This window comes from Bos mutus, chromosome 19, assembly GCF_027580195.1.
Source record: "Bos mutus isolate GX-2022 chromosome 19, NWIPB_WYAK_1.1, whole genome shotgun sequence".
Classification (NCBI taxonomy): Eukaryota; Metazoa; Chordata; class Mammalia; order Artiodactyla; family Bovidae; genus Bos; species Bos mutus.
Window position 1 is genome coordinate 20,997,864 of NC_091635.1, and position 23,098 is coordinate 21,020,961.

General features: G+C 58.2%; 2 protein-coding genes across 5 annotated transcripts in view; one reads left to right on the forward strand and one right to left on the reverse strand.

Moving 5' to 3' along the window:
- Positions 1–96: 96 nt before the first annotated feature.
- SLC5A10 (solute carrier family 5 member 10) overlaps positions 97–23,098 on the reverse strand; it is a 54,957-nt gene continuing 31,955 nt past the window's right edge. For 2 of the 4 annotated variants that reach the window (XM_070389607.1, XM_070389605.1), the window contains 6 exons: positions 6,711–6,818; positions 4,237–4,387; positions 854–1,022; positions 522–737; positions 320–377; positions 97–203 (listed from right to left, as the gene is read on the reverse strand). In XM_070389607.1, coding sequence (XP_070245708.1) covers positions 97–203; positions 320–377; positions 522–737; positions 854–1,022; positions 4,237–4,387; positions 6,711–6,818 — 809 coding nt within the window. Of the gene's footprint in view, positions 204–319; positions 378–521; positions 738–853; positions 1,023–4,236; positions 4,388–6,710; positions 6,819–8,208; positions 8,231–23,098 lie in introns of all 4 variants that reach the window. The other 2 variants (XM_070389606.1, XM_070389608.1) reach the window with 2 other exon arrangements.
- FAM83G (family with sequence similarity 83 member G) overlaps positions 14,941–23,098 on the forward strand; it is a 28,642-nt gene continuing 20,484 nt past the window's right edge. Inside the window, exons 1-2 of the mRNA XM_070389604.1 lie at positions 14,941–14,981; positions 15,429–16,026. Of these exons, the coding sequence (XP_070245705.1) occupies positions 15,520–16,026 (507 nt within the window). The 5' untranslated portion in view covers positions 14,941–14,981; positions 15,429–15,519. The remainder of the gene's footprint in view (positions 14,982–15,428; positions 16,027–23,098) is intronic.

Genomic DNA, 23,098 nt, shown 5'->3' on the forward strand with positions numbered 1-23,098 from the left:
GTCGCTGGGCACTGGCCTGCCCTGTGGCCCAAGGCGCGCTGCCCTCCTCTGGCCCTCGGTGTTCTTGACGGGGAAAGGGGTACTCTGGGGGCAGCGTCAGGCGAAGTAGGTGTAAAAGAAGATGTTGACACACATGAGGAGGATGGCGTTGACACCGCAGACACGAGCCCAGAAGGCGTGTCTCTGGGATGCTCGGCCATCACCTGGGGGTAGTGGGAGGAACGGGGAGATGAGGGCCACAGGGTCCCACCCAGTACCCTTGCCTGCCACCCTGCCATGGGTGGGAGCAAGAGGGGGGCCTAGGGTCACACACACACACCTGTTTTCACTCCCAAGGGCAGGTCCTGAGCCAGAGTCCACCAGGTCAGGCTCTGGATCTAGAGGGAAGGGCAGGGGTGAGCCCAGACAGGGGTCAGTGACGGAAAGAGGGCAGGGATCAGGGTTAGATGGGGTTACAGGTCAAGACCCAGAAGATTCCTGAGTCAGAGAGGGTCAGAGGCCAGGGGTGAGGGCAGGCTCACCTGGACGCCCTGGGGGTGTGGTGTCAGCAGGCTCCCAGCGACCACCACAGCCCCACTGAGCAGGAAGAGGGCCACGGCGAAGTGCAAGTAGTGGACGCCATGGAGGATGGGGGGCCGCGTGTCAGGGTGGCCGCAGGGCGGGGCTGGGTGCAAGAACTCCAGCACCAGCCTCGTGGCACCCACTGCCAGCCCTGCCATCAGGCCCCAGAAGGCTCCCTGGAGGAGAAGGCAGGGCTGCTGGGGCCTCGGGAGGAAGGCCAGGCCTCCCCCACTCAACACCCAGGCAGCAGGGGAGATGAGCCCTGAAGCCTCCCGCTCTTCCCACATCCCACCTGCTCGTTGGCCCGCCGCCAGAAGATGCCCAAAACGAAGACTGCGGTCACCGGTGGGGCCAGGGAGCTGGTCACCGACTGCATGTAGATGAAGAGCTGCCCGCCATTGGAGCCCTGCAGGACGGGGATCCAAGCCACACTCACGCCGACGAGCACCATGATGACCAGCCTGCAGGTAGCAGGAGGCGGGCCGTCCTCAAGACCCCCACCCCTCCCCACCTCCCCTGGGTCACTGAGGCTGGCTCTCCATCTGTCCGCTGCTGCAGAGCTCCAGCCTCCTCCCCGGCCCCTGCTCCTCTCCTCCAAGAACACAGCTGGCCTTGCCCTCTCCAGACTCTTCCATGGCTCCCCGCTGCCTGCAGGAACCGCCCCCGACTAGGCCTGCAGTGCTCCCGGTCATCCCTGCCATCTCCCCCTGGTCTCCTGTCTATCTTCAAGGCCCGACTCCACCTCTCTAGGTTTGCCATCTCCCACTCCTGGTGGCAGCAGCCTCATCCTTTAGTTCCCTGCTGCACCTCCCAGCACACAGTAGGCGCTCAATACAAACTTGTGAATGACCTGTTGCCCTCACATCCAGGCCAGACTGAGCCCCTGGTGGTTCCTCAAATCCTGGCGGGCCTTTGAAGGAGTTGGGACCTCTGGTGGCACACCCCCCCCTCTGCTGTGCGTGGCCTGAAGCCCCTCTCCCTGCCCCCCTGTGTGGACACCTCCTCTCAGCTCCTGCCTGCCTCTGGCTGGTGTGAGCACCCTTCCTGCCCCCTCTACCCGCCCCCCCGCCCCCCGACACCAGCAGGGACGTGTTTCACTCATTCCTCCATGAAGCATTCATGAGGAGCCTGCCTGAGAGACGGATGGGGTGCTGGGGCTAGGTCTTGGTGACAAGCGGGCCTGGTTTCAGTGCTGCCCCCGGAGTGGGGTGTTCTGTCATCGTGTGCTCAGGGCTAGGCCAAGGGAGCCCAGAGGAAGCACCAATCCAGGAGGGCTTCCAGGAAGAGGGGGCCCTGCGGCATTGGGGGACAAAACTGGGGCTAGGTGTCCATATGCTCTTCTCTGCTTAAGGGCCCCTTGCCTGTATCCTGGCTCACCTGGATGTCCCTCACCCCCAAGGTGGGTGATGGGTGGGACCCTCCGGGACCCCAGAAAGGACAGCAATAGGCCATATGTGCAGCTGGGTGGGTCCTCCCCTTCCCGGCCTGAGGGAGAGGGTGGAGGAAGGAGGCGCCCCCTTGATTAGGGCTAATTAACCCTCCGCCTGGCAGGCGGCGGGCGCTGCCCTCTTCAAAGGCACAGGCAGGCTGCACCCCACCCTCCTTGTACAGGCCCTGCGTCCAACACCAGACTCAGCATCTCTCACAGGGCTGGGCCTCTGCAGCCGGCCTAAAGTGTGGCCCTGGCCCTCACCAGCCTCTGGGGTTTGCTCTTCTGACTCAGCCCCCATCAGGCTGCCAGAGGGACCCGAAACCCAGAGGCTGTTCCTTCTGCCTGGAATGCCCTAATCAGCTCCTCCCCCAGCAAAGCCTCCTCATCCTCCAAAGCCCAGCTCGAGGCCCTCCTCCTCCAGGAAGTCTTCCTGCCCCCCCCCAACCCCATTCTGCTGTCGGGTGGGCAGGCCCCCTCCACTGTCCCTGGGCTGCAGCTGTGGTCACTTTAGGGGAGCCCCACAAGGCCAGGTGTCTCTGAGACCTCTCTGGGTCCCAGGGAGGCCCGGCACTAGCGGACTGAAAAGCAGGGGTGGGTGCAGGGAGGACCAGGGAGTGAGGCTCCGGACGCCGGTCATGAAGTGATCACACTCCGAGGCCTGTGGTGGCTCCTCCAGCCCCCCACCTGAGGCGATGCCAGGCTCCTGGGGGACCCCTGCTGCCCTGCCCTGTGTTCTGTCTCTTCTTGGACTGGGGCTCCAGAGACCCAGAGCCCGCATTGGGGAAACACAGCTTGAGCGGTGCTGTTTTAGGCAGGAAGCAGGCTGGAGGTATTGGGGGTGTGCTGGTGCTTCAAGAGGGCAGATGGTAGGGCTGAGCCCTGGGGCCCAGAGAGGGTGAGCAGCCAGGCCCACATCACACAGCTGTGCGCCCACAGGCAGGCTGGCAGGGCCCAGGGTGGGCTTGCCTGAGGGGATGGGCGTGAAGGTGGGCCAAGGGTGCTGTTTGTGGGGTGGGCCGCATGGAGGGGAGACCAGCTCAGGACTTTGGCCAGGAAACAGCAGGCAGGGGCTGTGGAGCCACCAAAGGGGCCCTGAGTCTGCTGTGTCCAGCCAGGGGGGCGAGGCAAACCCCTGGGCAGTAGGAGAATGCCCAGTCCCAGCATCCGGGAGGCTGGAGCTGGAGGGGCTCAGGGAGTCACCTGGCTGGGAAAAGTGGCCCAGGTGCCGACCCTGGGAGTAGAGGGAGGGGCTCCCTGCCCTGGATGAGGCCCGGGCCATGCAGGAGCCCATACCTGCCAGCTGGCGTGTCCCAACACAGGCGGCTGTACTGCGTCACGGGACAGCTGCCCGGAGCTCAGGGGACCCCACCCTGAGGATGGGTGCCATGCACTCTCAGCCCGAGGGGGCACTGCTGGGTCAAGCCCAGCACCAGAGAGCAGGGTCCCTGGGGCGGGCAAAGTGGGGGTCGCATGGCTCAGAGGGAGATAGTTGGGGGCGGGACCCCTGAGAGGGCACCAGCTCCCCTTCACCAATCACAGAGTCTCAGCCCGGGAGCTCCTGGGGACTTAGCCAAGCTTGGGGATGGAGGGCCGGGCCAGACACAGCTACACCCACAGGAGGGGCATCAGAACACCAGTGGGACCTACAAGACCTGCCTGATCTATGGGAGCCACTGGGCTCTAGTTCCTACTTCCAGGCTCTAGTTCCCCTTCCAGGGGAGGGGACTCAGTCCTTGCCCGGGGGTATCAGGTGGGCTGCCAGGAGGAGGGGCACTTGAGCAGATTCTAGAAAGATTAGATGAGTCATAGAGGGATAAGAACGGAACAAGCAGGGCTTAGAGGATGTGGGCAGAAGCTCAGTGGGGCCAGAGGGACAGCTACAGCCTGGGTGTGGCCACGCCCAAGTACTGGCTCCCGGTATGTCTGCAGCAACTGGGATACAACAGGGGACTAGGGGCTCAGACCCAGGGAAGACATCTCTGGGTGTTGGGGAAGGGGGCTTTCCCAGCAGACTCCCTCAGAGGTCCCGACTGGAGTAAGAGAGCTACCCAGGATGGGCATGGCCAGGGGCTGGATATGGAAGGTAGGCGCAGGATGTTCTGGCCTCTCCTCTCCTCTCCTTCCTGGCATCATTCTATCTCCGACCAGCAAACTCTTACTCATCCCTCAGTGCCCACCTCTGGGGGTTCCTCCTGGGCTGAGGGTGTGCTGGAGAAGTCCTCCTCCCCACCCCTCCCCCATACCGTCCCACCAGCAGCAGCTCCCGCTCGCCCGCACGGGGCCGCAGCCGCCTCCAGATGTCCATGGTGAAGAGGGTGCTGCTGCTATTGAAGATGGAGGTCAGCGAGGACATGAGCGCAGCCATCATCACAGCGACCATCAGCCCCCGCAGACCTGGGGGAGGGGTACAGGCCACTGTGACCTCCCTGGGCTGCTCCTGGGCCCTACTGATGAGGCCCCTCCAAGTGCCCACAGGCAGAGGCCCAGAAGGGTTGGGGTGAGGGTGTTGGAGGTGGTGGGAGGAAGACCCTGACTTGGGATGCTGGGGCTGACAGTGGGCTCCTGCAGCTGCAGGCAACGTGTCTGCTCTCAGCCTCTTCTTTCTACAGAGCTGCCAGTTGACAGAGTGCTTCCACACCCGGACTGCATCTGACGGGTGAGGAGGTGGAAGCTCAGAGAGGAGAAGAGAGTTGCCCAGGGAGGCACAGCAGGCCAGAGGCAAAACCCAAGGGTAGTGGGGGAGTGACAAGGGACCCTCAGCCTGGAGCCCACACCCCGGGCAGGGCGCAGGGGTCCAGAGCCTGTGGTTTCTGCTACTTTTTGTGCATGGCTGCCAGGCAGGCTGAGAGGAGATAAGGCTGCCCACCTGGGGGATAAAAGCCCTTGAAAATGAATGAAGGGCCCGCACTGAGGTGGGCAAGGCCCTGCTGTGCAAGGCCTCCTGGGGGTTGTAGGCTCCAAAGGGGCTGAGGGTACAGAGACTCAGTGCTGTGTGACTTTAGGTTGGTTGGCTCCCTCTCTGGGCTTTGGCACAAGTCTGTCTCCAAAGTTTCTTGTGCTTTTTCTTCAAGTGTGTAAGCACCTCCTCCACCTCTGTAGACTCCCTGTCTATCCTCCACCCCCACAACACCTATACACCCCTCCCTGACTCCAGGAAATGCCACCTCCTCCGAGGGCTCAGCCTTGTAGATGCCACTGCTTGCCTGGCCCTGGTTCTGCGTCTGACCTGCTGTGTGACTTCCAGGCATCTCATAGCTCCCTCTGTTCACTAGGCTGGCTGAGATGGGGCCCAAAGCAAAGTGAGTTAAATCATGGTTTCCCCCTCAAACATTTCTCCAACCTCCTTCTCCTGCTCAGGGAGGTGGATTACCTTGGGGTTTATTCTCCTCCCATTTCTCAGGTGGGGAGCTCAAGATCTTGCAGCTGGATCTCTAGGGGTTGTGGTGAGCCCCTCTGAAGAGTAGAGGCAGACGACGCCCCAAGGTGCGAGCCCACAGGGCAGCCAACCCCTGTGCCAGTCAGTTTCCCTGTGCTGTGTTTAATCCCACAACCACTTTGAGGGGTGAGTAGGCATCATTATCCCCAGTTTGCAAATGAGGACACAAAGCTATGAGCAGGGAAGAGGCTTGCCCCAAATATCTCTGCCAGCAAGCGGCAGAACCCAGGCCTGGTCTGGGAGGGAGGGAGGGTGAGAGGAGCAGGGTGGGGTCCGAGCTCCCACAGTGGGATGCTGAGAATCAGGAGGTGAAGCCAGCAGAGGACAGCCGTCTCCTCCATTTGCTTCAGTGGGACCACACCCCTCACCGTGATCTGCTTTCACATCCTGTATCCCACTGGCCGGGAATGTGGAAATGGCCAAAACACACCCATGTTCTCTGGTCTGCAGGGTCTCAGGGAGGCAGAAGCTGTAGGCTCAAGGCAGGGCTGGGCGCCTCGGGCCCCGGCAGAGTCAACAGTGGACTTGGGGGCCAGAGAGACTGAGCTCTGTGTCTTAGCCACAAGCTACAAGCCTGGGACGAGTCACTTTCCTCTCATCTGTGTCTCAGTTTCCACATCTGTAAACACAGCTAAGAACTCTGCCTCATAACATATAGGAGAGGTCGTTTGTGAGTGGGCCTGACACCCAGCAGGCCTGAAGGACAAAAGCGTGGCAGCCTTTCTTGGGGGCAGGGCCAGCACAGGCTAAGAGGATCCCCCAGCCCTGAGTTCAAACTCCAGCTTTGCAGCTCGCTTGTCACCTGACCTTGGCCAGGGCACCTTGGGTCCCAGGTTATGCATCTGTAAAGCTGGGATGATAAGGGACTTCCCTGGCCATCCAGGGCACCTTTGGGTCCCAGCTTCCCCATCTGTAAAGCCAGGATGATAAGGGACTTCCCTAGAGTTCTGTGCTTCCACCGCAGGGGGTGCAGGTTCTGTCCCTAGTTGGGGAACTAAGATCCCGTGTGCCCTGCAGGGTTGCAAAAAATTAAAAAAAAAAACAAAGAGGGTATGATGATTAGAGCACCAGGGTTCCTGAGAAGCAGGTGCAGGTCAGTCCTGTGCGACCCCCTGGGCATGGTGCTTGGTGCACGGTGGGCACCCTACATGCTTTCTGATTCCTTTCCTCTCTTCCCCCAGGAGCAGAACATCCCACCCAGGTGTCACACAGCATCACGCTGGATCCAGAGTGGCCTCCACCACCCCCAGGGCCCCTTGTCAGACCCAGCCAGGGCCTCACCCGTGGGCATCAGCTCCATGACCAGCTTGGGGTAGGCGATGTTGGAGCAGCCGATCTCAGCCCCGCAGGCCCGCAGGCACTCGGCTGGCACCACACAGCCCACGTCATCTGCAGGAGAAGGATCCTCAGTGTCCCCGGCCTGCCCACCACCCTGGGGTGGGCAAGGAGCCTGGCTGGACCTGCTCTGTTACCACCTGCCATCAGCTGCTGCTCAGCCCTGAGCCTCAGTTTCCCGGCCAGGGTGACAGACAAGGAGGGGGCCAGTCTTGGAGCACTATTCTGTCCCTAGACACCCTCTCTCCCTGCCTTTCTGTCCATCACCATGAGCCTGTCCATACCCACGACGCTGGCTCCCTGTCCCCACGTGGGGCCGGGGCTCCCCTGCAGGGCTGCCTGCCCAAGCAGTGGTCAGTGGTCAGTGGTCAGTCTACCATCTGCCGTCTCCCTCCCCCTACCTCCTGCCCCCAGCCCTTCTCCCCAGAGGAGCAGGTGAAGGCCCTCCCCTCAGACTGTCTCCAGCAGCTTCCAAAGGACTCTTCAAACAAGAATGGAGGCCCCTCCACAAGACTCGCCAGACGCCAGGCTCCTCCAGGCTGGTCTCCTTCTGCACACTCCTCTCATGGTGTTCCAGCCTCCCCCCGACCCAACCTCCCTCTCCCAAGCCTTCCCATGGGCTGCTCAAAAGTCATCTCCTCCATCTGGGCCGTAAGGATGGAACCCAGGTTTCGCTGCTGACATTCCCCATGGCGGAGACAGCACCCACTGCATGCCCTCTGAGTGGACGTCCAGGGCCTCGACCCAGATCCGGACTGAATCTGAAGTCTCCGCCTCCCTTCCAGCACCATCGGCCCTGACCCCTGGGTTTTCAGCGGTGGTGGGGGCAGGGAGGGGGGCAGAGGTCAACAGAGAGTGACCTGCGCTCAGGGAGAACAGGCAACGGGAATGCAGCTGCTCGGCACAGGGGTCTGTTTGGGGTCAGAATGTTTCCACGTGTAGCATCGACGTTTCTGTCACTGAGCCCTCCTCATGGACCGAGCGCTCCTGGGTTAAGATCCCTACTTAGATGCCCAACCCACCACGGAGGGTTTCAGGTCTCCTCCCTTGAGCCAGTGGGACTGGAGTAGCATCACTCTGCCCCCACGATCCTCGGCCCGTCTCCAGCCCAGCCTATCCTGAGCGCCAGGCTCCTAGGACATCTGTACCGACAGCCCCCACTTCCAGTGCACCAGCCCCCAGCCCATGGGGGCTCCTCCCGTCACCTGCCCCCTCCACTGGGCTCCCTCCACCTGCTGCTTTGTCTTCTCACTGGCCCTCTTCCACCCTCTGCAGCCTCATCCTTTCAGAGTCACGGCTTTGCTCTTGTCACTTCCTTGTCAGGAGCCCCCTCCCCAACTCTGGAGCCCATGGTTTCCTGGAAAAAAAATTCCTTTCCACGACATTCAGACAGTCAACATTCAAGGCCCTGGACAGCTGGGCCCAGGTCCTGTCTTCCCAGCACCCGTGCCGGCCACCCTGACCTGCTTGTATTTTCTCACACACACCCAGCACCCGACGCCTTTGTGCCTGGGCAGACGCGGCTGGGCTGCCTCCTCCCACTGCTCCTGCTCCATCCCTACCCTTGTTTGCCTCCGGCTTCACGCCTGTTGCAAAGGACTAGCTCTCGGAGGCTTTCCATAACTGTCCCCCAACCCCTCCCAGGCAGAGCAGCTTCCTCCCAAGGCCTCCTAAAGCCCAGGCTTGAATCACAATTATTTGTTTGCATATTTCACCTCCTCCACCAGACTGGGAGCTCCCCAAGGGCGGACACTGGCTTTGAATCACCTCCGCTCCCAGGTATCACCCAGTCCAGGGCTGGGCCCAGAGAAGATAGTCTGTGAACATCTGTGAATGAATGAGTGAGTAAATAAGTGAATGGCTGGAGGAAGGGGAAAGGCACAGAAGGCCAGAAGGAAAGGGAGAAAGGAGCCCATGAAGCCCTAGGGGGGAGTTCAGGCACTGTTTGATCCAGCTGCCTTGCCCACCACTGTGCAGATGTGAGAACTCAGGACCAGAAAGGGCATAACTTGCCTAGGACACATAGTCAGACCCAGGATACAGCCCGGGGTCCCCTGGAGGGACTCTGGGTCCAGGTGAGGGCAGGTGACTGGCCCCTCCCAACAGGTTCTGGGCTTGGCCTGGCCGGCTCTGGCACCTGGAGGACTCAGCCCTCCCGGAGGGACGGATGAAGAGTCACAGCCACATAATGGCTTGAAAAGCCCGAGTCAGGAGATTCTGCCCAGGTTTATTCAGCCTGTCGCAGCCCACTGCAGGCTCCCAGGATGGGGCCCTGCCTCTGGGCACCTCAGGGTTTGTGCTGAGCGTCAGGAAAGAACAACCTCTCTTTTGTGACAGCAGCAGAGGTGTCGTCGCCAGCTAAACACTGGCCCCCATTTGTGCCAACTCAGGACTCAGCAGCCCCAGGCCGAAGGCAGGGCCAGGGGCCTGAGTGAGAGGCTTTGGCCTTGTCTGGTGCTGGACTCTGCAGGCCTGTGGGGGTGTCCCCACTGGCTCCACCTTGACATCAGCACCCCCACCCAGTGGAGGCCACGCTGGAGGCCTGAGGGCTGCCTCCCTCTCTGCCCTCCATGTCCTCCTTCCCTTCAGCCAGTGCCAAGTCCAGTCACTAGGCTTGGGGACTGGGGGGCTGTACCACCTAGCCCCTGTAACCCACGCCCTGTGGGAACTTCTAAGTCCATCAGTCTGGCCACACTCCTTCCTGCTCACAGCCTCCTGTGGCCCCCATCACCCACAGGAACGACCATGGAGCTCTAGCTGGGCACTACAGCCTCTTGCTCACGTGACCACCCTAACTACCACCAAAATGTCACCCACAACTCCAGGCCTCTGTGTCTGCTGTTCCCTCTCCCTGGAATACTCTTCTGAAACCCAGGGAGCTCCTCCTGACTCCTCTCGACTCTAAGGCATCACTCTCCAAGGGCGCCTTCCTGCCTCTCCAGAGGCGCTACCGCAGGAGCCCCTTGGGGAGCCTGGGCCCCAGGCGTGCACAGCATAAGCTCACGCGTGGCAGGGTGTGGCTGTGTTTGTTGACTGACTGAATGACTCTCTTCTAAGCTGGTCACTTGACACACCACCTCAGGGAGTAAACAGGGTGCTCCCCACTCCCAGGCCAGCCTGGCTCATCCCTGGGAGCTAGTCTAGACCCTGATGTTGCAGGAGGAAGCGGGAGAAAAGAAAAGCACACAGACCTGCGTTTGGGTCCAGTTCTCCCAAACCCATACTGTGTGCCTGCTCAGCCTATTCAGTCGTGTCCAGCTCTTTGTGGCCCCATGGACTGTGGCCCACCAGACTTTTCTCTCCCTGCAATTATCTAGGTAAGAATATTTAAGTGGGTTGCCATGCCCTCCTCCAGGGAATCTTCCCGACCCACGGATCAAACCCGTGTCTCTTACATCTCTTGCATTGGCAGGCAGCTTCTTTACCACTAGGCCACCTGGGAAGCCTCCCATACTGTGTGGTCCTGGGAAACTGTTCTCGGGCTCTTTGCTCCTTGGTAAAGCCCTTCTGGGGACATCCACAGCCAATGACTCAACCTAAACTTCACACCTCACACAAATATTAACTCAAAATAGACGACAGATTTAAGTGTAAACTATCAAACTTCAAGGAAAAAAAATAGGAGAATATCATCAGAACGTGGGGCAAAATGGAGAGTTTTTAGACTTAACATCAAAAACATAATTCATAAAATGAAAAATGGACAAAATAGAGTTCATCAAATCTAAAGCTCTGGGGATTTCCCTGGAGGTCCAATGATTAAGACTCTGAGCCCTCACTGCTGAGAGCCTGGGTTCAATCCCTGGTGGGGGAACTAAATTCCACAAACTGCACAGTGTGACCAAAAAAACCCCAAACAAACAAACAAAACCAAAAAGAAGAAAAACAAACAAACAAACTAAAGCTTTTGCTTTGTGTAAAACATCATCAGTGAAAAGGATGAAAAGAAAAGCTGCAGAAACAAATTCAATAAAGTCACAGGAAACAAGATCCATACTCAGAATCAGTTGTTTCTGTATGCTAAGAGTGAACTGTCAGAAAGAGAAATTCAGAAAACAATCTTATTCTTTTTTTAATGCTATTTACAACGTATAAAAAATTGCTATTCATTTATGTATTGTAAATATGCTGTTTACAATACATAAAAAATTTACAATAGCATAAAAAAATAAGATACCTAGGAATAAATTTAACCAAGGAGATGGAAGATCTGTACACTGAAAACTATAAGACACTGAAAGAAACTGAAGAAGACACACCAAAAAATGAAAAGATATTCCATGCTCACAAATGAGAAGAATTAATAGTGTTAAACTATCCATACTACCTACAGTGATCCATAGATTCAATTCAATCCCTATCAAAATTCCAATGATATTTTTCACAGAGATATTAAAAACCATCCTAAAATATCTGGATGGAACCAATAAATGGTCCTGAGTAGCCAATGGAATTTTTAAGAAAGAAAAACAAAGCTGGAGGCATCACAGGCCTTGATTTCAAACCAAATCATAAAGCTGTAGTAATCAAAACAGTGAGGTACTGGCGCCAAACAGACACATAGCTCCATGGAACAGAGTAGAGAGCCCAGAAGCAAAGAGAAAGTGAAGCTGTTAGCCGCTCAGTCATGTCCAACTCTGTGACCCCATGGCCTGCAGCCCACCAGGCTCCTCTGTCCATGGAATCCTCTAAGCAAGAATACTGGAGTGGATAGTCATTCCCTTCTCCAGGGAATTTTCTTGACTCGGGGATTGAACCCAGGTCTCCAGACTTGCAGGCAGATCTTCTCACATACATGGTCAATTGATTTACGACAAAGGAGTCAAGGATATACAATGGGGAAAGGATAGTTTTTGCAATCAATAGTGTTGGGAAAACTGGACAGTGACATGCAAAAGAATGAAACTGGACTCCTGTCTCACACCACATGCAGAAATCAATTTAAAGTGGCTTAAAGATTTGAATGAAAACCAGGTACCATAAAACTCCTAGAAGAAAACATAGGTGGTAGCTCCTTGACATCAGTCTGGGCCATGACTTTTTGGATTTGACACCAGAAGCAAAGGCAAAAAAAAGTGAAAAGCAAAAACAAACAAATAAAACAACTGGGACTACATCAAACTGAAAAACTTTTGCACATCAAAGGACACAATCAACAAAATGAAAAGGTATTTTGAAGAATGGGAGAAAATATCTGCAAATTGTATATTTTATAAGGGGCTAATATCCAAAATATGTAAAGAATTCATGCAACTCAGTATCTAAGACTAAAACCCACAAACAAACCCCCAAAATCTGCTTTAAAGATGGGCAGAGGAACTAAACAGACATTTTCCCAAAGGAAACAAATGGCCAACAGGTATGTGTAAAGTACCTGTACAACATCACTAATCATCAGGGGAATGCAAATCAAAACCACAATAAGCTATCACTTCACACCTGCAAGAAGAGCTATTATAAAAACACAAGAGATAACAAGAGCTGGCCAGGATGTGAAGAAAAGGAAACATTTGTACACTGTTGGTGGGAATGTAAATTGGTGCAACCACTATGGAAACAGCATGCAGGTTCCTTAAAAAATTATAAACAGAACTACCATATGATTCAGCAGTCCCACAACTAGGTACATATTTTAAGGAAATGAAATCACCTCCTTGAAGAGACATTTGCACTCCTGCTCATTGTAGCATTAATCACAATAGCCAAGATACGTGAGAGTTGGACTATAAAGAAAGCTGAGCACCAAAGAATTGATGCTTTTGAACTGTGATGTTGGAGAAGACTCTTGAGAGTTCCTTGGACTGCAAGGAGATCCAACCAGTCCATCCTAAAGGAGATCAGTTCTGAGTGTTCGTTGGAAGGACTGATGTTGAAGCTGAAACTCCAATACTTTGGCCACCTGATGTGAAGAGCTGACTCACTGGAAAAGACCCTGATGCTGGGAAAGATTGAGGGCAGAAGGACAAGGGGACCACAGAAGATAAGATGGTTGGATGGCATCACCGACTCAATGGAAATGGGTTTGGGTGGACTCCGGGAGTTGGTGATGGACAGGGAAACCTGGTGTGCTGAGGTTCATGGGGTTGCAAAGAGTTGGACACGACCAAGCGACTGAACTAAACAATACTTTTGATGAATGGATAAAGAAGATGTGACGCTCATATAGATATATATGAAAATATTCAGTGACTTCCCTGGTGGTCCAGTGGCTAAGACCACATTTCCAATGCAGGGGGTGTGGGTTCCATCCCTGATCAGTAAACTAGATCCCATGTGCTGCAGCCAAGGCCCAGTGCAATCAAATAAATAAAATAAATATTGGAAAAGAAAATATTATTCAGTTATGAGAAGGAAAGACATCCTGCCATTTGTAACAATGTGGATGGATCTCAAGGGTTATATGCTGAGTAAAATAAGCCAAAGAAAGATAAATACCATATGATATCCCTTACATGTGGAGGCTAAGAATGCCAAACCCATAGAAATAAAGACTAGAATGCCATGGAGTATCAGTCAGCAATAGAAAGGAATGAGCTACCGATATACGTTGACCCGAACGAATCACCAGAGAGTGGATCAGTGGTGGCCAGAGTTAGGGTGGAGATATTTGACTGCAGGGGGACAGTTCTCCACCTAGATCGTGACAGTTGTTACACAAACCTACGTGTGTGATGAGGGTGTACACACATGCACATAAACAAGCACACATAAGCTGCTGAAATCTGAACCAGCTTTCTGGCTGTGGTTATCGCACTGTGGTTATACAAGATGGCACCACTGGGGAAGACTGGGTGAAGAGTGCCTGCAAGCTCTCTGTTGGCTTTTCAACAGCTTCCTGTGATTCTAAAATTATGGGCAGGTAACTGCAGGGCTGGAGGCCCTTCAGCCCTGAGAGCCAGGACTCCCTTCATGAGCCCAGGGCCTCCGACCAGGGGAAGAACAAAAGGAGATGCCAAGGCCCAGAGACAGTCTTGAATGGGTCCCCAGCTGCAGAGGCCATTAGCCAGGCTTCAGGGCTCCCAGTGCTGTGCTCACCCCAGGGGCCGCATCCCTCTCACATCTGACTGTGGGGGGTGGGGGTGGGGAGGCAGGTGTGTGTGCACCTACCTGGGAGGTGCTGGGGGCACCTGAAGGGGCACCGTGTTCAGACACAATGTGAAGCCCCCAGGCCAGGGCAGAGGGCAGGACCCCGTGATGGGACCATAGAGACACTGGGCCGGGAGGCAGCACCACCGCTGAGGGCAGCAAACCCAGGGGAGATGGCCTGACAGGCAGACCGGGGGGTGGAGAGGGTCCTGAGGTAGGTTTTCTAGGGCCCAGGCCTAGAGATGTCAACAGCCAACCCTCTGCAGCACAGAGCAGTGTCCTCAGAGCCCCAAGCAGTCCGTGCATGGCTGGGAGGGGGTGGGAAGGCTGGGCCAGATGCCTGGCTGACTGGCTGTGGCACGCGACGGGGTGAGGGCTGTGGTTGGCGAGGTTTAATGGGCTTTGCTGTCCCCACCCTGGCAGCCTGCTTTCAGATGTGGTCCCCACACACCCCCCCGTCACCGGGGTCCCAAGCCCCAGGGACGCAGGGCAGAGAGCTGGGCCTGACCCCAGCCCACTGCTCCCCTCTCCGCCCTCCTCGCCCCAGCGCCTGGGCGCGGCTCATCATGCAGGACCAGTCCTGGGGGGGCTGTTGTTCTCAGCAGGAAGCCGGGGCTGGGACCTAGAACTGGGTGCCTGCCCTGTCTACACCAGGCTCTGGGAGGGCCCCTGAGGCTGGGTCAGAGCGGCCCCGCCCCTGCTTCAGAGCCTCCCACCCCAGCACCCCAACTCTACTTCCACAACGGGTGAGCATCTGTGCATGCTTTCTGTCCCACCTGGGAAACTGGACACGGTTAGGTTGGACCAGGATTACCAGCAGTGTGAGGGAGGGGCGTGTCAAGGCTATCACCTTGCTGTGTGTCCTCAGGAGAACACTGTCCCTCTCTGGGCTGCAATGGCCCAGAAGCGCTTGGATTTTGGTCCCTGAGCGGTTCAGAATTCGGCAACCTGAGGCTGGTGGTGGCGGAGAAGACGCGCGCACACCCTCCAGACGTCGGTCCGTCGGGGGTGGGGTGAATGTGAATGTTTCCGGCCCCGCCCCCGGCCGCACGTGACCGCAGGTGGCGGCAGCCGGGTGGGCGGGGCCGCACTTAGTCACCGCCGCCAGCGCCCACGCCGCCCGCGCGCCCGGTAAGCGAACCCAGGCCCGCGCCCTCGACCCCCGACCCTCGGCCCCCGGGAGACCCGCCCGCTCACGCGCCGCCCCGAACCTCCTCCGCGCAGACCCCTAGGGTTGCCGATCGCGGCGCTGGGAGCTTTGGGGGCCCCTTCCCACCCCGGAAGCCCTGGAGATGCGGGGCGCCGCCGAGCAGGTCCAGAGGTCGTCGGAGAGCAGACTCCGGACCCTCCTTCTTGGGAACTTCTGGGGAGTCCCTTGCCGACCCTAGTTCCCCCCAGAAGTAGCCAGGACCTGTGGCAGCTCCAAAAATCCCCCGGGAGGCGGGCCCCCCCGCAGGTACCGGCACCCGAGCGGGAGGCGTGCGCCCCCGCCCCCCGCCGGCCCCTCCTCCGCGCGGCCGCCCCTCCCCGGCCCCGCCTGCACTCTGACCCGACCCTGCCCCCCCGCCCCTCCCGCAGGTCCGGGGCAGAGGAGAGGCGGCGGCCGGAGGCCCCAGAGCGCTCAGCGCCCAGCCGGAGACGGCCCGGAGCTGCGGAGCGTGCGGCCGCCATGGCCTTCTCGCAGGTGCAGTGCCTGGACGACAGCCACGTCAACTGGCGCTCCAGCGAAGCCAAGCCCGAGTTCTTCTACAGCGAGGAGCAGCGGCTGGCGCTGGAGGCGCTGGCGGCCAACGGCCGGGACGCCTTCTACGAGGTGCTGAAGCGCGAGAACATCCGCGACTTCCTCTCGGAGCTGGAGCTGCGGCGCATCCTGGAGACCATCGAGGTCTATGACCCCGGCTCCGAGGACCCCCGCGCCGGCACGCAGCCCCGCGGGCCGGAGGATGGTGATGCGGCCAGCGCGGCCGAGGGTACCCCCACCGAGGCCGAACCGCTGCTCTCGCTGGAGTACTGGCCCCAGAAGTCGGACCGCTCCATCCCACAGCTGGACCTGGGCTGGCCCGACACCATCGCCTACCGCGGCGTGACCCGGGCCAGCGTCTACATGCAGCCCCCCATCGACGGGCAGGCCCACATCAAGGAGGTGGTGCGCAAGATGATCAGTCAGGCCCAGAAGGTGAGTCGGCCGGCCAGAGTCCCCAAGAGACGCAGCCGGGCAGGCCTGACCTGTCCCGGTGTCTCAGGCGCCCATACGCGTGCACTCAGCCCAGCCCGGGCTTTCGGCTGCCTGTTGGGCTGCCTCCCTCCTGCCTTCGCCGGGATCCTCGGTTTCTCTGCAGAGCGATAGGGCACCTGGATCCCTTGGCCGCTGACAGCAGGCTGCTCCTGCTCAAAAGATCTTTGTGCATCGTTGGGGGGTGTTTCTGACTTCCTCAGACTTGGCGAGCAGATTCCCCAAAAGAAGGTGCTTGGACGGGGTGGGGCAGGAAGGATCACAGGGCTTTCCCTCACTGTCCCCGGGGATGGCTCTGAGAAGCAGGAGGTTCCTGCGCACACGTGCTCCCAAGTGCTCTGGTGTTGCTTTTGTGGATGGTGGAGACAGTCTGGGACTTGGGGTAAGCATGGAGACTGAGAAGTAGCCTGAGTCTGGCCGAGGCTGGCCTGGAGATCCAAGTTCAACTGTGCCTTTTTCTTTGCTGTGCTGGGTGACTGAGAGCAAGTAGCTCTCCCTCTCTGAGCCTCTTCATGAGCTTTGCAGTGGCAGAACCTTCCCCGAGTGGGAGATGGGGACTGGCGATGGTGTGTTCCTGGGGGTGGAAGCAGAGCAGGTCCCAGTGAGGGTTGTCAACCTGGATCGAAGGGACCTCAGGCATTGTCTGGACCTCCTGCGGAGCAACCCCTGCCGAGCTGTGCCTTGTCCCGCCGTGGATATCCATTCAGCTGACACACTGACATACTTTCTGAGAAGGGGTCTCTCCACTGGCAGCCAGCCAGGCCCTTGCTGGATAGCCATGACCATAAGCAGGGCCTTCTCTTGCTTCCATGTTTCAAGGCACATTCTGAGATGACTGATAAAGCCTGCCTCGCAAGTGAGGATTCATAAGCCAGCTCTGGACTCAGTAGAGAGGAGTGAGTGGTCAGCAGTGTCTGTTCAGGCCTTGGCCCGGCAGGGCAAGGTATTTCTAGCTGAATCTAACCCCTTCACTATTCTGGGCCCGCTCAAAACCCAGACAGTGGCCTTGGGGATCATCCTGGCTGACAGGGCCCAGGGGAGCTCTTGGGCAAAGAGACCAGAAGTGGGTCAGGCACTGACAAGATGGCCATGGCTTAAGTTTCCGGAAAGGTGGAGTCCCTGTTTCCTGAGGGGGCTGGCGGGGTCGGATAGCCTGTGTTGGGGAGCCTGGCTCTCTGCCTGATCCCAGGCAGCTTTGGGGCTTTGGGTTTCTGCTCTGTGAAACGGAGGTGGCGGGGATGAAAGCAGTAAGGATGGAGTCGGATATCGGAGTGAGGAAGAGGTGGGGTGGAGGGACCGTCACAATTTTTAGACTGAATAACCTGCTATGGCGGAGGGGGGTGCTGCTGGTGTGGGTGCCAGGCTTGAGGTTGTGAAACCCAGTCCCCTAGGAGTGCCTGTTGGATCCCATTACCCAGCCTCCACCCCCTTTTTAAAAATGGAGAAATTGAGACCCTGGTAGAGGGGGCTTGACCTGCCGTGCTGGGGCGCCTCTCCTCCCCACCGGAAGTAGGAAAGAGGTAGATCCCAGATCCCAGACTGCTCGGGAACAGCTGGAAAGTTTTATCACCCCAAAATGGAAAGACAGATCCAGGTCTGTCTCCCCAGGTCCAGACAGGGGAGCCTGGGGCCAGGCTGAGCACCAGGGCCTCCTCCCTCCTCTCTCGTCTCTGTGTCCGGGGCTAAGACCCAGCCATCCCATGCAGCCCCATGCCCCCTGTAACTTCGTCTGCTCCCCACAAAGCCCTCAAGCTTATCAGCATCACCTGTGTAAAGGGACAGAGCCAGGAGATAGTCCCGCCCAGGCCTGCACTCTGGTCTGTGTGGTCCCAGTTGGTGCTGACCTGCAGCCCCCAACAGGTGGGCGTTGGCCCTGCTTTCATCCCTCCCAGGGTAGGGGCTCACTGACCATGCTCCTACGGCGTGGCAGTGAGCCCTGGGCTCAACAGGAGGGGCCTCAGAGGCCAAGTGCCTCCCCTTTTGGCCAGGGACACTGAGACATAGAGGACAGGGGATTTGTTCACACCTGATGGGGAGCCTTGCTCCTGCTTTCCAGCCCATGTCTTTCCTGCCACGTCCACCCCAGGACCCACGGCCAACATAGTGTGTGGAGGGTGGAGGGGGCGGCCCTGATAACCAGAGCTGCTGTTTACTGGGTATCAGGCACTTTATAGTCTCGTGTAGTGTTATCTGCTCCATTTTCCAGATGTAGCCACTGAGGCCCAGTAGGTTAGTCCCTGCCAAGGTCACCTGGCTAGCTCTTGGGTGGAGAGGTAGGGAAGGGACCAGACTGGTGTTGTCTTCAGACTCTAGACAGGTCCCCTGCCTGTCCTGCCCTGGCCTTGAAAGGACCCAGTGAGGGGCAGAGCAGGGAGGGGCCGCTCATCCGAGCTGCCTGGGACCCTCCCGTTTCCCTGCTCTGCCGCCTCCTGGCTCGCAGGGCGGGGCCATGACGCCGGCGGGTGCTGACGGGTGCTGACAGGGCGCTTTGCCTGGGCCGCCCGCCTGGCCGCCAGGAGCCTGACCCGCCTTCTCTCTCCCCATGAATCACCTCTCTTTCCCTCACCCCCGAATCCTCCTCTTGCCCCCAGCACCAGCGCAGGGAGAACACCCTCTCTCCCCATCTGGGATGGAGACCCTGCGGTCCAGCTGCCTGGCCAAAACGCTGGCCCCCTGCCCACCTGGGCCCCTGGGCTGGGGCTGGTGGCGCTGAGTCAGGACAGCCCAGCCCACCGCCTCCTCAGCCTAGACTGTCGTCAGCACAGCGGGCCGACCCGGGGGCAGGGAAGTGACACAGCACACACTCAGCCCGTCTCACTGGGAGTGGCCGTGTTCCCATCAAAGCCAACGCTGAGTTCTCCCCTTTTCCCAGGAGATGAGCGTGGAACTAATGGGCCACAGCACAGGAGCCACAAGTACTTGGTCAGGTCCCGGCTCTTCCTCCACCACCTGTGACCCGGCACAAGCCCCGGTCAAGCCATCTGTGAAACGGGCAAGGCACTGGGGCCTTTTAAGGATCTCTCCTACTCTGACCCTCCTCTGGTAAAAAGACTAGTGGGTCCAGAGTCTGACTCCACTGGCAGGTGGTCCTGAGAAGGCCCCAGAGATAGAGGGTCATCTGCCTGCCCTTCTCCCAGCCCCTGGGAGCCAGGGATTTATCTGGGGAAAAACCTGCCATGGGGTTCTAACTGCATACCAGAGGCCGGGCCTGTAGCATCACGCCTGTAGCATCACGCCTGGGCGGCTGCAGCCTCTGCAGAAGGGGTAAGGCCGGGCTGGGTCGGGCTGGGGCTGTGGAGGGCCCGCCTTGGCCAGCAAAAGGGGAGATGCTCTAGCAGGTTGTTCATTCAGGGTTCCCCCCCACGGGACTTCTTCATCAGGGCCCCCGAGGGCAGGGCTGCATCATGTGTGGGTGAGGAATCGGTGGGGTGGGCACAAAGGAGAGTAAGGGGTAAAGCCTAGACCCGAAACCAGATCTTGTGCCCGCCAGGCCGGGGCCAGACCCAGAGATGTTAGGTTTCTTGCTTGGGGCCACACAGCAAGAAGGGACTGGAACCAGGTTCCATGGTGCCCGAGTGACCCCACGTCTTTTCTGTCTGGTCCCTGCCTTCCCACGCTGCCATCCTAGCTCACAGCTTGGCTCCAGGAGAATAAAAGAGCTTAATGAGGCATTTATTAAATGCCAGCTGTACCCCAGGTGCTGAGCGGGCACTTTGCCTGCCTGGATCCTCCCAGCTCCACAGCATAGGTGTGGTCCCGTCTGTGCAGACGAGGGGCTCGCAGAGAGCAAATGACCTGTCACCCAGCCAACACTGGAGGAGCCTTCCTAGGACCTAGCTCTGGGGGCTCTAAGCCCCCTTTCCCTGGAGGAGCAGTGTCTCGGCTGTTCTTTCTGAGCCCTGCCCCTCATGAGAGCCGTGGAGCCTCACTGTGGGCCCTCAGCTTGAATCAGGGCAGTAAAAGTATTTTCACGAGGCTCCTAGACTCTGGGTTCCCGCAGGAGCAGAAGTCTGACTGCCCCAAGGCCTGGTGAGCACAAAGTTACAGGGAGCCAAGGCCCCTGAGGACCAGGGACTCTCACTGTCCCCAAACAAGGCGGTACCCTCACAGCCCTGACACCGTGAGAGGCCTTGGGGTGGCCCAGTTGGCTGCTTCCAGGGGCAGCACCAGCCAGCCTCACACAGTGGGTCTGGGGAGCACTTTCCAGCCCAGAGCCCCAGGTGGGGAACCATCTGATAATATAGTCCCAGGTGCTGGCTCCTATCTTCTCCAAAGGTTCCTACCCAGCAGCATTTGTGTCTTAATTGAGGTTGAGGAGAGTGAGGAGCAACTCTGCCAAGAAGGAGGGCTGGCACTTCTGGGCTGGGTGCACGCCAGGCTCCAGAGCGCCCGGGCAGGTTGCCCCACACCAGCCGACCCTGCCCTCCCTCCACGACCCTGGGAGCCAGGGCCTGTCATCACTCCCAGGTCACAGGTGATGACAGCCGAGGTTCAGAGGGGCCAGGGCCTGCTGAAGCTCCACCAGGGTCTTTGTTTTTTCTAGTTGTGGCATGTGAACTCTTAGTTGGGGCATGTGGCATGTGGGGATCCAGTTCCCTGACCAGGGATTGAGCCCAGGCACCCTGCACTGGGAAGGCCAGATCTTAGCCACTGAACCACCAGGGAAGTCCAACATACCAGGGCTTTGAGTGGCAGGCTTGCACTGAGCTTCTGGTCTTGGGGTCCAGCAGGCTCACCCTGCAGCCAAGGGTCCTTCCCCTGGGCCCTCAGAGGTGGGCCAGGCCAGGCCTCTCAGAGGCCCCCTTGCTGAATGACCTCGGGCCTTAGGTTCTTTGTTTGTAAGATGGGGATTGGGCACTGGTCTTAATAAGGCAGTCATATACATGAGAATGCTCAGTGCGGGGAGCTGGACTGCCCCCTACTGGGGCCACACCTCCTTCATCCTGGCAAGCCCTGGCTGGTGGGCTGCACCAGCCTCCTTTGTGAGGTCTGAGTGATCCCCCAGATTAAACGCCACGTGGGGCGGTGGGAAGACAGTCTTCGGTTTTGGGGGACCCGTGCTTGAGCCCAGCTCTGCTGTCGGGCCATGCTGCCCGAGGTAACCTCTCCACCTGTCTGATCATCCGTCCCTTCCTGCTCAGCACCATCTGATGCCAGCACCTGCCCCAAAGGGGCTGTGAGATTTGCACGGGAAAAGCATGGTGTCTGGCACGGATTCAGTAAATGCCAGGTCTCTTCCCTCAGCCCTGTCATCCTGATGGCCTATCCCTGAGGGTGGTCTGGCTTGAGAAGTTGTGAGCCCCCCAGCCCCCATCCTGGAGGAGTTCAAGCAGGGGTTGATGGAACACAGCAGAGAGGACATGGGCCTCCACTGGCTCAGGAGCCTTGCCCTGTGGGGCTGGTTCTGTGACTCTGGGCAAGTCCTTTCCAGGCCCCCTAAGCTGGGGCGTTAGGATGCTCCATGACCCCACCATGTCTGTTGCTCGTAGACCCTGGAGAAGCTGAGCTCTTATATGTTTCAGATTGATGAACTTGAGATTTTCCAGTTTGAAAACTCTTGGCTTGTGCGGGCCTGGGTCTGGATCCTGCACCTGGAAGCTGGAGGCCCCTGGGGGCGGCAGGAAGAGGGAGAGGCTTGTCCTCTTGTCTCGTCCACCAGGCACAGCCCTGGTCACCTGACCCCATGCTCTGTGGCCTCTGGTCTCTGTAGCATTCCTGAGCTGTGGCCGATATCTATCAGACTCAGGGCAGGGCCCACGCCACTGGGCTGGGTGGGACCTGCATGTACTTCCTGACCCTGGCCCATTGCAGCCATTTGGCGCTTGGGTGGCCTGAATCTCCTTTAATTGGCCTTAATGAGGCTTCTGTCTTAATGGTGCAGAAAGAAGGTGCCAGAGCTGATGACTGTCAGAGGGGAGGGACCGCAGGTCTTCCAGTCTACTCCCCCATGACTGAGGAGGGAATCGCTGTGCCATAGCCTCCCCTCCCCGACCCCCCAGCCCCCCAACACACTGTAAAGTGTAGCAGAGCTGGGCGGCCCAGGCAGTGACTCTCTGGGCAGTGCTGATTGCCAGGGCTTTGTTCTAGGACCCAGGGTGGGCTCTGGGAGGCGGCGGGTGGAGTCACAGCTAGAATGGACGCAGGATCCCTTCTGGGAGAGGAGCCAGGAGCAGGAGGCTTCTGTCACCAGCCAACTGTGTAACCCTGAGATGGTGACAGCATCCCCCACCACGCCCCCCACCAGGAAGAGACAGCGGTACAAGCGTCAGCAAGCTAGCCCTGGCTTGAGCTGGCATTGTCACCCTGTATACAGACTTCCTCCCCGTTTGCCTGGGAGGCTGGGGCTCCCAGGAGGCCTCTTCCCCAGGCCTTGCAGGTCCTTTCAGCATCAGGGTGGGGAGGGGAGAGGCACCATGTCGCATCGTGGGAAACTGAGGCACAGCGGCCGGGTCTGCCCAGCCCTGCTGGTGGGGGCGGGGCTGGGGGCAGGTGTTCCACACCCTAGTGAGCAAGGGCAGCCTCAGCTTCCCCCCGCCAGGCCTCAGCCCCTCCACCCGTGTAGGGCTGGTGACAGCCACAGTGCAGGTTGACCAGAGTAAATTCAGCACTTGTTTCCCTGAAAAAGTCCGTATTTCATCTTTGGTTTGAGAGCTGTTTTCACTGGGTAGGGAATTCCAGATTAATGGTTTCTCCATTCACTTGCTCCCATGTCCTCTGGTTTGCGTTGATTCTGAGACGTCTACTTTGTTCCTCACTGGCTGATGGTCTTTTCCCTTCTGGTTGCTTTTAAGGTTTTCTCTTTTTCACTGATTTTAAGTGATGTGATTATGATGTGTCGTGGTGTGTTTTCTTCATGTGTCCTCTGCTTGGAATTCATCAAACTTCTGGACTTGGGGATAAATGAAAAGTCTAGTGGAAGTGGTAGTTGATCAGTGGTGTCTGACTCTTTGCGACCCCATGGACTGTAGCCCACCAGGCTCCTCTGTCCATGGAATTCTCCAGGCAAGAATAGCTA